The sequence below is a fragment of the Cetorhinus maximus genome, chromosome 17 (genome assembly GCF_964194155.1).
Source record: "Cetorhinus maximus chromosome 17, sCetMax3.hap1.1, whole genome shotgun sequence".
NCBI classification, from domain to species: Eukaryota; Metazoa; Chordata; class Chondrichthyes; order Lamniformes; family Cetorhinidae; genus Cetorhinus; species Cetorhinus maximus.
The window spans coordinates 67,851,052-67,867,214 of record NC_135895.1 but is presented as its reverse complement, the minus strand read 5'-3'; the positions used below and the strand labels follow the sequence as shown (position 1 = coordinate 67,867,214).

Sequence of the window (16,163 nt, the reverse complement as noted above, 5' to 3'; positions counted from 1 at the left end):
AAAGATTCACGGCTCCCTGCATGAAGAAATGTCTTCTCTTTGCAGTCCTAATTGGCCATACTTATCCTGAGGTTTTCCTCCTAGTTCTAGACTTTCCATCCAAGGGAAGCAGCTTTTCAGCATCGTTCCAGTCCATAGAATTTTGTGTTTCAGTGGAATCATCTTTCCTTCATCAATGAGATCGTCCTTCATTCTTTGAAACACAAGAGATGTAGCCCCATTTACTCCATCTCTCCCCTTGGATAACCTTTTTATTCCAAGAATTCTCAGCAACCCAGGACTTCTCCAGAGCCCGAACTGCACAGAACTATCAAACGGCTCCTGCAACTTCTCCTGAGCCACAACTGCACAAACCAGCTAACAGCAACGATTTTGCTGCCTGGACTCTGCTAACAGCAGCACCTTTTCAGTATAGCCTTTTCCGCTGATGCAGAACATTCACTGCCCCAGCAAACACACATAAGTTGAAACCCTAGAACTTTCTTGGCTCCACCCATCTCCGTGATAACATAGCCTTCCAGGGCTCATTGTTTTTAAACTAAGTGTAACTCCCAAAACAAAGCAACTCTCTGGGCTTCATTTCTTTGCAAGCAATGTAGACACCTTGGCCGGAATTTTCCAACCCCCGGCGGCAGGTTCCCCTGTGGCAGGGATGGCGAGCCATTGAAATCTCCGTCTCATTGGTCAGACCGTAAGATCCCTCCAGCATGAGGGGCTGGAAAATTGCGGCCCTTGTCTCCAAATCTCCACCTAAGTAAGCCCCTCTGCTATTTTATGATCTTACCTTTCCAGCTGTTAACCCCTTTAGTCAACGTGGCCCCAATCTTTTAAGTGTAATAGTCTTCAAGCTGCTTTAGATGCATTTATCCCATTTCTACAGTTAATATTTAGTCCTGGGAAGATTAAAGTTTACCTCTAAAATATTGCAATGAACCATGAACTAGGAATTTATAATAACACCCAAATCTTCTGAACATCAACATTTAATAATTTGTCAGCATTTTTAAAATGTTCTGTCTTTCAATCCTATCTACTAGAGTGAATAACCTCTCATTTCCCCCGTTATACTCCCATCTGCCACCTTTTTGACTAATCATTTAACCAATCTAAATTCCATTACAGCCTCTTTGCATCCTCCTCACCGTTTACATTCCCACCTAGTTTTGTATCATCAGCAATCTTGGATACATTACAACTTGCCCCTTCATTTAAGTCATTAATATGGATTTTAAATGGCTGAGGCCCCAGTACTGGTCCTCATGGGACCCCACTGCTGACAGCCATAAAACCTTAAAATGTTCTTTCATTTCTACAAAAGCAAAATACTGCAGATGCTGGAAATCTGAAATAAAAACAAAAAGTGCTGGCACACTGAGCAGGTCAGGCAGCATCTGTGAAGAGAAACCAAGTTAATGCTGGTTCTGGTGAAAGGTCATCGACCTGAAATATTATCTCTGCTTCTGTCCGTTTGTTTCTACCCTCTGTGTCCTGTCTTCTTACCAATGCTCTATCCATGCTAATATTTTATTCCCAAACCCATGAGGCCTTGTTTGATTTAAAAGTTTATTTAGAAAAGAAAGCATTGCATTTAAATAGTGCCTTTCACAACCTCAGGATGACCCAAAGTGCTTTACAGTCAATTAAGTACTCCTGAATTGTAGTCATTACAGTAGTGTAGGAATCACAGCAGCCAATTTGTGCACAACAAGGTCCTATAAACAGCAATGCAATAATGACAAAGTAATCTGTTTTAGTGATGTTCGTTGAGAGATAAACATTAACCAGGATACTGTTTTGTAGTGAAGAAGATCTAGCTGATTGACAATAGTTTGCATAGTGATTAGATAAAATTAATTTTATACTTTTGACTTCTGCAGCTTGCAATTGCCATGGCAAATCTGCGGAATGCTACTTTGACTCTGAGCTCTACCGAGCCACCGGACATGGTGGACACTGTCGCAACTGTATTGAGAATACAGATGGTCCCAACTGTGAGAGGTGCAAGGATGATTTCTACCGCCAGGGTCCAGAAGCCCAATGTCTGCCCTGCAATTGTAACCCGGTTGGTGAGTGCAGATCTGTTGAAGACAATTTTTTTTGGCACCTGTGCACACAGTTTTAGTATCACAACATTCTGGGGAAAAGCATCAATGATATGCTTTGCATTGCTTTGGTAATGTAGAAACCTTTCTTGCAGATCTGAAGTCTCAGTGAATAAGAAATACAAAATGACAAGGTGGTGGAGTCAGAAGAATGAAAATTGTCTCATTCCTTGAGATTTTGAAGATGACTCAATCTAATGTCGTATGTTTCTGTGTGTATAACTGCTTCTGCCTTAATATATTTCTTTTATAGGATGTTATCAAATTGCAACATAATACAGTTACTGCAGTTTCTCTTACAGCATAGCTGCTGAATTTGCATTAAATCCTTTACATCAATCTCATGTTGATCACTTTAATGTGAGTCCAGCATTCAGTGTCTATTGCTCCCCACAAAATCTGTTCCTGTTATATAGCTGCAGTGAAAGAAGAATTGTTAACATTCACTCCAAAGAAAATCTACCTGTTTTGTAGGTGGGGCCATTGCAGTCTCACCCTAACAGGTAGGTTTTCGCACAGGCTGCAACTGCCCCAAATGGGTCCTGACACTGTCCTCATATATTGAGGCCGGTTTCCAGGAAGGCATGCAGACAGGAACCACCTTTGTTGACTTATCTTGTGCCTATGACAGTGAGGTGCACAGGTATGCTGTTAAACTCTCCAAAATAACCTGCTGTCTAAAAATCCTACAGTTAATCAACTCCATGATCAGCAACCAAAAGTTCTAAGTGCATCTTGGAGTTTGAATTAGCCACCCATGCATAAGCAGCAATGGATTCCCACAGGGATCAATCTTCAAACTCGCTCTTCTCAATATATATATCAGTGACCTCTCTCCCAGAAAGTCACGGCTCTTCACATATGCAGATGACTTTGTCGTGGTTTCCAGGCTAAAGAACTTCAGGACATAGATCTTCATTGAGTGTTTGCTCAACGCTCTCTGGAAGTCTGCTTCAGAAAATGGAGACTTCAACCAAACAGTACCTAAACTGTTGTTTCAGCCTTCCACTTCCACAGCAACCCAAAGAACAGGGAAGAACTTCATGTCCAGTTCTGTGGCCAACCATGACCCAGTGCCACAATATCTTGGCATCACTCTTGATCATACATTGGCCTACTGGCAACATCTCCAGCACACTGGAGCCAAGGTCAAGACAAGAGTGAATCTTATTTGGAAACTGGTGGGTACTATCTGGGGCAGTACTACTTCATTCGGCCTTGTTTATCAACAGCAGAGCATTGCTGCTCAACCTGGCTCTGGAGAGCCGAATATAGTAGGTACCCACCTCTGGGAAGCCATGAGGATTATTTCAGGGGTGTTGAAACTAACACAGCTCAAATGACTTCCTATGCTGGCACATATTGAACCTCCTGATACCCGCAGGGAAAACTTCCTCCTCAAAAAACATCACTGGCTGACAGCTAACGAAGCACTCCAATTGACGCAGGACCTCAAAAATACTACACACTCATCTGAAACCCCATAGCCCCTACTGGAACACACTCTACAAACTGACTGACAGCAGCCCCACCTCTCTGGCGCACCTCCTGGTTAACTACAAACATCACCACTGCAAGCTGGTAACTGACCCGCGTGGTGAAGTCCTGGGTTTCAAACTTCCACAGAAAATCTGGACAACTCTCAACCGCTTGAGGACAGGCCGGGGAAGACGTAGCCACTTGCTGCACAAGTTGAACATGAGGAACAGCTCAAATTGTGATTCAGGCCATTCAAGTCTCATTGCCCACGTGCTGAAATTCTGCCCTCAGAGAGCCATTCTTGTTAGTATCACAAACATTAACACTGTGTCAGCTGAAGCCGTTGAATGGAGCGTTAACCTCGATATTAAGCTATAACTGCTTCCCCAGCCATACAAATTTTCTTAAATCCCTGAAGTTCTGTGCTATAGTGTAAGCTGTAAAACTGCATTTTAAATCGTTGCGGCATCAGTACTCGTTGTGCATTAAGGGGCCCATGGAAACAGGAGTAGGCCTTGCAATTCCTCAAACTGTTGCACCATTCACTGAGATCATGACTGAATGGTATCCCATCTCGATCCGTCTGCCTAGGTTCCATATCCCTTAATACCCTTGACTAGCAAAAATCTTATCAATTTCAGATTGGGACCATCTGATTAACTGCCCCACTGTTTCCCTCCCCTTAGCAGGGCAGATTTCTCTAAGATTTCCCTGCCCATATCCCTTAATTTTATGGGCAGAACTTTTAGGTCGGCAGGCGGGTGCGCGCCTGACCCGATTGGATGCGAAATCGTGCGAGATGACGTCGGGCGAGCATCCTGATGTCATCCTGCGCTTGCGCGATATTTCGGTCGGTAAGCATGTACAAAAGCCGGAAGTGCGCCTGCTGACGATTAAGAGGCCAATTAAGGTAATTAAAGGCAATTGTCTCCGATTTTTTTGTGGTCCAGCCAACCTTATGGTTGGCGGACAGCCGAATCGACCATGCAGACTTTGCTTTTTTCATAAAATCTCATCCAAGGGCGGGATAAAGTTTCTGTTACTAAATGAAAGAAAAATAAAAATCTGTGGGCAGCATTTTTTGCATGTATATGTTCAGGTAACTGATTGTGATGCTTGCACGTTTTTTTCCTGATTTTAAAAACTTTAATGCTTTTCAGGTCTCAGCTCCCTTAGGCACTTCTCTGCCTCCAGGGAGCTTTCTGTCAGCGCCTGCCCTCACCCTTGCCTGTGCTGATGTCAGCACCCGCCCTCTTCCCGCCTCCACACCGTGCGCGTTAATTGGCTAGCCAGCGCAAATCGCGGTCGGGGGCCGATCACGGTCAGCGGTCCGTTCCCCGGCCAATCCCAGACCCGCCGATCACGCCCGTTCACCGACCTAAAAATTCTGCCCTATCTGTCTGAAGTTTTTCTCTTATCTCCACATATCCTTCTTCAAGCTTATCATATCTGTGAGACCCTCCTGATCCCTCAATCCTATTCCCACTAAACCACTGATCACCCAACTTTCCCTCGCATATTAGCTGATATTGTTAACAGTTCTCTCAATCACAGATGCTATCCCCCTCACCTTCAAATCACCATCACCTCCTCAAAAAATAAACAACCCTTGACCCCCTCCATCTTTGCAAACTACCATCCATCTCCAACTTTCCTTTCTTCTCCCAAATTTTCGTACGTGCTTTCACCTCCCAAACACGTGAACGTACGAACATACGAGATAGGAGCAGAAGTAGGCCATTTGATCCCTCGAGCCTGGTCCACCATTCAATAAGATCATGGCTGATCAGTTTGTGTTTCAAGTTCTACATACTCATCTATGCTCACCTTTCCTGAAACTCCATATTTAAATCCCTCCCTCAGGTTCCCTGTCTCACCACTGTAAATATAGCTTTTATGAAAGTCACAAGCGACGCCCTATGTAACTGTAACAAAGGTAAACTATCCCGGCTCATCCTTCTTGACCTGACTTCAGCCTTTGACATTGTTGACCACACCATCCTCCTAACGCCTTTCCACCGGCATCCAGCTGGCTGGGACTGCACTCACATGGTCCCTTCTTACCTATCCAGTCTACCTGCTCACGCACAATTGACCTGAAATTTTCAGATGGCAGGGACTCACTTCCTGCCCTCTGAACACATTCTCACCGACTCTCAGTGCCCCGCAGCCATTTCACGCTTGAATGAGCACTTAGCGGCTACAGGTGGCACTTCTGCTCTTCACTTGGAAGGAAATCCCACCTTGGAGAGCTGCCGGCCAATCTGATTGGCTGACAGCTCTCCAGTCCCTGCAGCAACAAGAGCTGCAGTGGACTGAAGATGAATTGCATGAGGATGCCTGAGACTAAGTCTGGGCACCGAAGGCTCAGGTAAGTTTAAAGGGTCCTCAAGTCTGAAGGGTAGTGAAGCACTGGGGGGCGTGGGGGAGAGGCCGGGTAGCGAGGGAGGTCCGGAGGACACCAGATCTTATGGTGAGGTGCCCGACTTTAGAAGGGAGCTTCTGGTGGGGGTGCCCCCCTCTCCGCCCAAGATCTAAGCCTGTTGATTTATTGGCTTCCCCCACCTAAGGTCAATCCTCCCATTAGCCTAATAATTGAGACTGGTTGGGAAACAGCCCTTAAGTGCCCAATAATTGGCCACTTAAGGGCCTCAATTGGGGAAAGGGCAGGCTTCCTATATGAGGCCTTGCCCACCCCAACATAAAATCGCTGCATGGTTGGGGCAGGCGGGAACCCGGAGGGAATCCTGTTCCTTTAATTTCATGGCTCCCCTCCATTCCATAAACCTGCCAATGGGGCATAAAATTAAGGCCATTATCTCTGATGATCCCAAGGATCTAAACTTGGCCGACTCCAATTTCTCATCCAGATTCTGCACCTCGGCGACAACATCTGAAAATACTGCAGCAAATCCCATATGTACGCTGACAATACCCAGCTTTACCCAACCATTACACCTCTCTCAACCCCTTCCACTGTCTCTAAATTATCAGCTGCTCATCTGACATCCAGTATTGGATAAGCAGAAATTTCCTCCAATTAAATAGCAGGAAGATTGAAGCTATTGTTTTTGCTCCCTATTCCAAACTCCGTTCCCTAGCTACTGACTCCATCCCTCTCCCTGGCAACAGTCTGAGACTAAACCAGCCAATTGGGTGTCATTTGATCCCAAGATGAGCTTCCAACCACATATTTGTGCCTGTACTAAAACCACCTCTTTCCACCTCCATAACATCGAGTGATTTTGCCCTTCTCAGTTCATCTGCTGCTAAAACCCTCATTCATGCCTTCGTTACCTCTAGATCAGACTATTCCAGTGCAGTCCTGGTTTGTCTACTACATTTGATCCTCCATAAACTTGAGGTCATCCAAAGCTCTACTGCCCTTGTCTTAGCTTGGACCAAATCTTGCTCCCCATCACCGCTGTGCTTGCTGGTCTACGTTGGCACCTGGTTAAGCAACACCTCGACTTTAAACTTCTTGTGCTTTTTTCCAAATCGCTCCATGGCCTCACCCCTTTCTAACTCTGAAAGAAGAATTGCAGTAACACCAGCTGCTTGCTCAATCTCCGAAACCTGGAGCTTGAGTTCCTCCAGGTGATGACACCTCCTGCTCACGTACTAGGGCAAGTCCTATGACCTTGCAGTTTCTGTGTTCCTCCAATCCTGACCTCTGTAGCATCCCTAAATTTAATCAATCTATGAATGGGTCCTGCCTTCAGCAGATAATGGTCATAAGCTCCACGATCCCCTTCCTAAATTTTTCCGCCTCTCTATCCTTTTAAGATGTTCCTTAAAATCTACCGCTTTGACCAAGCTTTTGGCCATCTGCCCTAATATCTCCTTAATTTGGCTTGGTATCAGTTTTTTTTTGGATAATGCTCTTGTGAAATGCCTTAGTATGCTTGACTACATTAAAGGCGTTATATAAATATAAATTGCTAAGATTATTAATCAAGTGAAAATCTACTGTTTGGGAGAGAGCATTCTACATTTCTATCAACCATTTTCTTTTGTTTTTGCTTTGCCAGTGGAGTGACATAACTATTGATGTAACCTTCAGTGTCTCAAAACTTGTATCTTTGTGGTTTAAAGAATATCATTTTAAATGGGATTAGGTAGGTAGGTCAGATGTTTCCCACGTGCTGGTGCAGACTCGATGGGCCGAAGGGCCTCTTCTGCACTGTGTGATTCTGTGATTTTCTATTGTGAATAATGTTAATTAAGTGGAACAAGTTTACATATGCAAATTATAGGCTTTTTCTGATGTCTCTGTCGCAAAAAAACTGCATGAATGTATTGAAAACTCCAGTTTTCTTTTCTGATTCTGACTTCCAGAACACACTACAACTACTTTTTAATAAAATCTGGATATCAGGTTACAAATCAATAGCTTAAATTTATATACTTTTGAGTTTCTTTTGAAAATGGGCACAATTGGAGAGGTGTGCATCCCTAAATGTGGTGATTGTCACAATCATTTGACATCTCAGTAATTATATAGAGTGCTGCAAATTCTTTGTAAATTTGCACATTTGCTTATAGCCAAGGCATTGGCCCTATTTCCAAAATATTGGAATCTCTCCAGACTTAGTAGGTGACTTTCTATTGGTTTTTAAATTGCTTTCAAAGGTTATTGGGCAGGAACCCACAAATCTTGCTTCAGTATGTATCTACAAAATAGAGTGGTCACCAGAATGTCTCAGCTATGTTGCTGCAATTTTAGAAAGCTTGAAAGATTCCATCTGGGCTTTTAAAAATTATTACAAACAATTTGCACAGTTACATATCTTTTGAGCTTAACTTGTCATAACAATATTTGACTACATTTTTCCAAACTTTGGTTTCTCATACTCTGTGTTCTTTAAGTATGGATGAAAGGGCCAGTTTTTGAAATGGATTCAATTTGTCCCTGGAGTTCAGATTACTATATCAACTTTTTTTGCCCAGATATCCATGTTATGCAATAAGATCTATGCATGCATGTGCACACTTTTATCAGTAGCTATATATTGTGTTAGGATGGCGATAAATATCTTTGCATTCAATTTTTGTAAACTTTTCTCCTTGCATTGATTTGCCACATTTCTTTGTTTCTTGTGGAGGAGGCAGTTGGAACTTTAACAATAAAATAGCTTCTAGAAAATGCAGTATATTACCATTGGCATGGTAGAGAACTGGAGATTTTGATTACCAGAATTAGTCAAATTGTGAAGTAAAATCAACCATTCTTAACATTAATTTTTAAAAATGAATTCTTATTTTCTTTCTTTTCCCCCACAGCCCTAAAAAAACTTCCCTTTTAGGTGGATAAATTATATTTGCTTCTCTTTGTTTTTAAGGTTCGATCAGCACGCAGTGTGATATCTATGGTCGATGTAGCTGCAAGCCAGGAGTGATGGGAGATAAATGTGACCATTGCCAACCTGGCTACCACTCACTAACTGAAGCAGGATGCAGGTAATTGGAGGCCTGCTGTATTGTAGTTGCCTTGCCTTTCATGCATTTCCAGGTAACAGATAATGAAGTAACTTATTTTTGACAGATGTTTATGATGATGGTAGGCATCTAACTGCTCACTGATATAAAATGCAGGTATTGTGTTTGTGGATTGCTTTCCCTCTTCCTGCAATGCTGGCTGTAGCTTTTAATCATATGTTGTAGAAACTATTGTTAACAGTTAATAGCAGCTAAATGATTAATGTGCACATGCAACATTCCTCTGATCATAATTTAATAGTAGATCTGCTTCTTTGGAATAGTTAACACCACTGCTGAAACAGCACGGGAAAATTTTGAACAAACACATCAAGATATGGTTGCCAGCAATAGTTAGTCTGTATGCATAATCTTTTTACTCATGCATTTGCAGGAACTATCTTTCAATTTATGATAACGACAAAAACTCTTGTTTTTCTCTTTGATTTAAAAATGAGCTTGTTTTGAAGTTTTGGAGAACTGTGCAGCAGCTTTACTTAATGTTCTAAAAATCAGCACGTCACTTGTATGCAGTGCCATAATTGAAATACCATATAATAAATATCATAAAATATGAAACCAAAAGACACTACCATATGTTTTTGCAATGGTACAATCTATTATATTTTGACTTCAGTATAGGGGCATAACAATTGTACATTTTGAGATAGAAGAGCTATACAGCTGACTACTTGACAGTGACTTCATTAGCTATTGGTGATATAAATAGAAAGTATTGAAAATACTCAACAGGTCAGGCAGCATCTACAGAGAGAGAAGCAGTTAATGTTTCAGGTGGGTGACCTTTCGACAGAACATGTAAATGGACAGACATAATAGATTTTAAGCAAGCACATAATCAGAGAAAGGTGGGTGGAAGGGTGAAAGAGGGAAAAGGATGGTCTGTGAAACTGTGGAAAGCAGGAGTGATTAAATAACAAAGCAGACAATGGCACAAGACAAAATAGGGTGGTAATGGGACAAGAAAAGAAATAACAGGTGGGTCTGGGCTGTAAATAGCAACAACTGGACCATTACCAGCACCTGCTGTCTGGGGAAAAAAAGAGGAGCAGCAATTATGATGTGCCTTGCACCATCATCCTATCTGTAACACTTTTCAGTTCTGACAAAAGGCCACTGACTTGAAATGTTAATTCTGTTTCTCCCTCCACAGATGCTGCCTGACCTGCTGAGTATTTTCAGATTTCCAGTATTTGTATTATTTTGCATTTGCATTAGCTACTGGTGCTCCAGTTGCCGTCTGTTCTACAGAAGTTTTGGATTAAGTACAGAAGTGCTCCTGGGGTTCAGATGTTCTTGTGTTTCTTACCTACTTTCTCTGTTGGCAGACCATGTGCCTGTAACCCTTCTGGTAGCACAGAAGAATGCAGTGTTGATACAGGACGTTGTATCTGCAAGAATAATGTAGAGGGATTCAACTGTGAGAGGCAAGTTTTGTGGGATTTTTTTATTGATATGTGATTCAAACAGTTCTAAAGAAAAGTTGCATTTCTGCTTATCTGTTATTTTGCTTGCAATTAACAGCACAGAAATAGGCCAACTTGTCTATGCCAGTGTTTATGCTCCACACAAGCCTCCTTCCATCCTACTTCATCTAACCCCATCAGCATCTTCTATTCCTTTCTCCCTCATGCACTTATCTAGCTGTCCCTTAAATGCATCAGTGCTATTTGCCTCAACCACTTTACGTGGTATCAAGTTCCATGGTCTAACCACTCTCTGGATAAATAAGTTTCTTCTGAATTTTTTGTTAGATTTATTATTGACTACCTTATACTCATGACCCTTAGGGCCTGAGTTTCCTCTGGGAGATGGGGAATAGGAGCTGGATCTGTTTTCATGTCAAACCTGCCTCTGGTGGGAAACGAACAGAATTTCAAATTTTTGTGCTGTGAGCCCTTAATTAATATGGAGACAGATTTCCTGTCCAATTAAAGCTAGATAAGGCAGGAATGGAAGTGGGTTTCAAACACTAGACAGCCATCACTGAGGCTACTGGTTATCCTGAGGGGAGAGTTTGTGCCAAAGCGTGCCGCTACACCACAGGGACCTGCGATGACACAGGGGAGCTGGAGGACTGGAATGAGGGAGAGGAAGGAGCTTCTTGTGCTTGATGATGGCAGAAGGAGGTCACTTTGTCATGCGGCCGGGGCACCTTTCTATTCAGCATCATCTCTCCCTGCTTCCAATTCTTCCTGCTCCTCACCCGATGAGCAGTCCCTTCCAGGACCTCATCATCCTCAAGATCCACACCTCCCTGGAGGGCCATGTTATGGAGAGCGCAGCAGAGCACCAAAATGACAGAGACCCTTGCAGGAAGGTTTTGCCAGGCACAACCTGATCACACCAGGTACTGGACCCAATGCCCTCTGAGCTTGCAGTGCCCTATCATTGTGATCCTGATGCATTGTCCTGCATCAGTAAAGAAAGGCATCTGTCACCTGGGTGATGCTCCAGTATGCAGCTAACTGTGAGATGCTGCAGAGGTCTGCATTGATGAGGTCACAGACATCTGATCATATGCCTAGGGGGTCACCATCTCCTGTGGTACTATCCTGACATGTCCAGACCTCTTTAATTCCCTGTAGGTCCTATGTTGAGGGTAGTGTTTCCTTCTCCCTCAGCCCTTTGTCCCTCTCGTCTGGCCTCCTGATGCCTGGCACTCTGCCCTCCCTAGGTAGACTGCTGCATGTTGTGGCCTCAATTTGAGTGCAACACCCATTTAAAACTGTACCCCTCCCGGTGCTCAGGTGGAGTCCAAGCAACCTTACCCACTGCTCCGATCACTCTGAAATGCCAGGAGGGTGATGACCTGCCAAAGTTCTTAATGCTGGCACCTTTCCTGATCTGTGATGGGCTGTTGCAACTTCAAATATTTAAGCCCTTTAAGCTTTAAAAGGCATTTTTACTTTCCGCCTCCATGCCCCAGATATGGTTCACGTCTCCATGCAACTGGTTAATATTGCTGTTTGTGGGATCTTGCTGTGCATAAATTGGCTGCCACATTACTGCATTTCAAAAAGTACCAATTTGCTGTATACGCTTTAGGACCTCCTGAGGTCATAAAATGTATTATATAAATGTAGATCTTTTTCTTTTCAGCATCTAATTTAGCAGGAACCAAGTCTCTTCTATACATCTAACATTCCACCAGGGGAATATATTCATTTAATCTCTTGTCTCACTTGATGCTGATTAATTTTAAACCTGTTTCCTCTAGTTTTGTGGCCATAGTCCAAGTCAAATAGCTTGCATACATCAACAACTATGTCTCTGAGCATTTTTAAAGATCTGGATCATGTCTCAATGCAGTTATCTTCTTTCCAATGAAAACATGTTCAGCTCTGTAAGTTTCTTCATAACTGAGGCTTCATGTCATTGGTTCATCTTTGTCATTCTTCCCTGATCCCCCTCCCACAGCTTCAGTGTTGCTTTGGGTTACAGGTAAACTTGTACTTTTGCAGTCTGTAAGCTGTGCAACTGCAATTGAAAAGTTCATTTTCAATACTCCCTGCTGTGAATTGGCCCGGAGTAAGGAACCTTTCATTTGCTAAATTGTAACTCAAAATAATTTCAGAAGTTATTGTCCTCTGTCGTCTTCATTCAGTAGTAATAAAAATAGTTCATTAGAAATTTTAGTTGGGTATTGCTTTGGCAAATTTAATTGGCTGAGGATACCATTTTTTGCTTGGATTTAGTTTGTCGATTGAGGTTTATTTTAATTGAAAGCAAAACAAGATTCTTATAAATCAACAAATTAGTTTGAAATGTTATCAGTAAATATATTCATAACACGATATTCTTTTCTATATAGATGCAAGCCAGGATTTTTCAACCTGGACCCCCAGAACCCCCATGGCTGCACAGCCTGCTTCTGCTTTGGCCATTCATCTGTTTGTAGCAAAGCAGAGGGCTACAGCATAGACAGGATCACATCAAGCTTTGATACAGGTATTGCATAAATTTTCTAATGTCCACACCTCCATATTTCTAGCTATGGCCACGCACTTTCTTGGTGTTGCTGAGCTTGATGCAGACTCGACAAATATAGTAACATCCAGCTCAGCATCCAGTAGAGACTTTGTTGCATGAACAAATTATTAAATTCTCAATCTTAAAATCTTTATTTTGTGTAGGTAGGAAAAGAGTTTAAACTAGAAAATAAGTTACTTTTGGTCCATTGACTGACTCTCTTCTTTCCAGTGGAACATGCCCAACTTGCACTGTCGCTGTATCTTGTACTCTATCTCTTTTCTCAATCCTCTGAGATAGGTAATAGAAACCACAGGTAGAGCGCCTAATACATTGCTTCTGACCTCCAAAGCTAATCGGAAAAACCCTACAGGATACAATCCATTGTTTACCCTGACCAGTTCATTTATAATAGAAGATTCTTTTTTCAATGTGTTCTATACAGTATTTGTCTGTGCCTTAACTTATTCCTGTAACAAAACCCTTTGGGAAACATTTATTCAGCTCTACCTTAAAGGAGTTCATTTGCACAGTAATCATTAACTTTGGGCACTCCTTTCATGCCTGCTGTTGTGTGGATGGCTGGTTGCCCTGCTCTACCCTGTTGTAATTATGTGTGTTACAGTTGTGGGAGCACCTTATGGAAAGCTGTGCTGCAGTCTTGCTGGATACTACTTCTGGTCTGCTTTCATTGTTAGGGGGTGGGGTGGAATTTCTGCTGACCTCTATCTCCCTAACCCCTTTTAGAAAGTATGTACGATAACAATTACAAACGATCAGACTCTCAAGTAGATACTGTACTTTATTATGATCTTGTTGATCTGTTCAAAGATCTGTGTGGCACTGCCAAGTAAACATGCAGTGAAAATGAGCATAGTTCCTGCATAACGGCATTGAATGAAACAGTGATAATAGGCCAAAGGCCAGTACATTGCTACGCTTGTAGTATGGCGTGAAGAGTTTTGTTTACTTCTCTATTTGGATATGCAGGTGATGACGGGTGGCGGGCTGAGCAGCGAGACGGTACTGAGGTCCTGCTTCAGTGGTCCCCAGTGAGCCGTGACATCTCTGTGGTCTCTAACGATTATTTCCCTGTTTACTACATTGCTCCTGGTATGTAAATTCAGTCATTGCACAATATGTTATCTTATTCCAAAGCAAATGATTTTGATAATTGCTGCTTCATAAACTGAGCAAACAGTTTACTAAGTTGATGACTAAGGTTGAAGGCCTACAACCATCTGAGATTATACAAATGACTCTTTTAAAAAGTAACATCTGTTTAGACCCTTGCAGCCCTAATCATTGTTTCTCCTTGTGCTCTTTTTACAGCAAATATTTTGGGGAATCAGCTGATGAGCTATGGTCAGAACCTCTCTTTCACTTTCTACGTGGACAAGAGAGACACACGTTTATCAGCTGAGGATCTAGTGCTGGAAGGAGCAGGCCTGAGAGTAACAGTTCCACTAATAGCTCAGGGAAACCAGTATCCCACAGAGAGCCCACAGAACTATGTCTTCAGGTGAAATAAGAACCAGAGCATCATGTATTTTGTCTGTAAAATGAGTCATTAAAATTAGAACCAATGATAATTTCTTAATCACCCATTAGATAATACATTGGAGAACCAGGCTGAATATAGAATGATCAGTGGAGAAATGAAAAAGCAAATAAGAGAAGCAAAGTGGGAGTATGAAAAGAGACTGCCAGCTAACATAAAAGGGAATCCCGAAGTCTTCTCTAGGCATTTAAATTATAAAAGTGTGGTAAAAGGAGTAGTAGGGCCAAACGGGGACCAAAAAGGGAATTTATGCATGGGGGCAGGGGGAATAGCTGAGGTATTAAATGAGTACTTTGCATCTGCCTTTACCAAGGAAAAATATGCTCCCCCAGCCAAGGTGAAAGAGGAGATAATTAATACACTGGAAGGATTTAAAATTGATGAGGAGGAGGTATTCCATAGGCAGTCTATACTTAAAAGTTGATAAAGCACCAGGACTGGATGAGATGCATCCAAAGACGCTGAGGGAAGTGAGAGTGGAAACTTCAGAAACACTGACCAAAATTCTCCAATCTTCCTTCGACTTGGGTGGTGCTTTTGAGGACTGGAGAATTGCAAATGTTACAGTCTTATTCAAAAGCAGATGTAAAGATAAGCCCAGCATCTACAGGTCAGTCAGTTTAATTTTGGTGGGGGAGAAACTTTTAAAAGCAACAACTCAGGACAAAATTAATAGTCATAGGGACAAATGCAGGTCAATTAAGGAAAGCCAGCATGGATTTGTTAAAGGAAAATCATATTTAACAAACTTGCTGGAGTTTTTTGAAGAGGTTGCAGATGAGGGCAATGCTGTTGATGTGATGTATGTGGACTTCCAAAAGGCATTTGAGACAGTGCCGCACAACAGACTTGTGAGCAAAGTTATAGCTCATGGGATAAAAGGGACAGTAGCAACAAAGATATAAAGTTGGCTGAGTGACAGGAAACAGAGAGTAGTGGTTAATTAATGTTTTTCAAACTGGAGGAAGGTTTGTTGTGGAGTTCCCCAAGGGGGTCAGTGTTGGCACCCTTATATATTAATGACCAGACCTTGGTGTACAGGGCACAGTTTCAAAATTTGCAGATAATATGAAACTTGGAAGCAGCGTAAGAAGGATAGTATAGAACTTCAAAAGGATATAGACAAGTTGGTGGAATGGGTGGACAAGTGACAGATGAAGTTCAATGCAGAGAAATGTGAAATGATTCATTTTGGTAGGAAGAACTTGGAGCGACAATAAAATAAAAGGTACAACTCTAAAAAGGTGCAGGAGCAGAGGGACCTGTGTTTATGTGCGCATAAGTCATTGAAGTGGCAAGATAGGTTGAGAGCACGTTTAATAAAGCAAACAGAATCCTAGGCTTTATTGTAGGGCAAGGATATTATGTTGACTTTGTATAAAATACTATTTTGGCCTCAACTGGAGTATTGTATAAAGGGAAGATCTTTAGGAAAGATGTGAGAGTATTGGAGAAAGTGCAGAAAAGATTCATGAAAATGGCTCCAGGAATGAGGAACTTTAGCTTTGAAGAGGTTGGAGAAGTTGGAACTCTTTTCCTTGGAGAAGAGA

At 42.2% G+C, this 16,163-nt stretch overlaps 1 protein-coding gene across 1 annotated transcript in view; it reads left to right on the top strand.

Annotated features, from left to right (window-relative positions):
* The window catches only part of lamc1 (laminin, gamma 1), a 300,881-nt gene that overhangs the window by 216,796 nt on the left and 67,922 nt on the right, over positions 1-16,163 (top strand). Inside the window, exons 5-10 of the mRNA XM_078561385.1 lie at positions 1,878-2,066; positions 8,924-9,041; positions 10,409-10,507; positions 12,895-13,031; positions 14,043-14,165; positions 14,385-14,574. Of these exons, the coding sequence (XP_078417511.1) occupies positions 1,878-2,066; positions 8,924-9,041; positions 10,409-10,507; positions 12,895-13,031; positions 14,043-14,165; positions 14,385-14,574 (856 nt within the window). The remainder of the gene's footprint in view (positions 1-1,877; positions 2,067-8,923; positions 9,042-10,408; positions 10,508-12,894; positions 13,032-14,042; positions 14,166-14,384; positions 14,575-16,163) is intronic.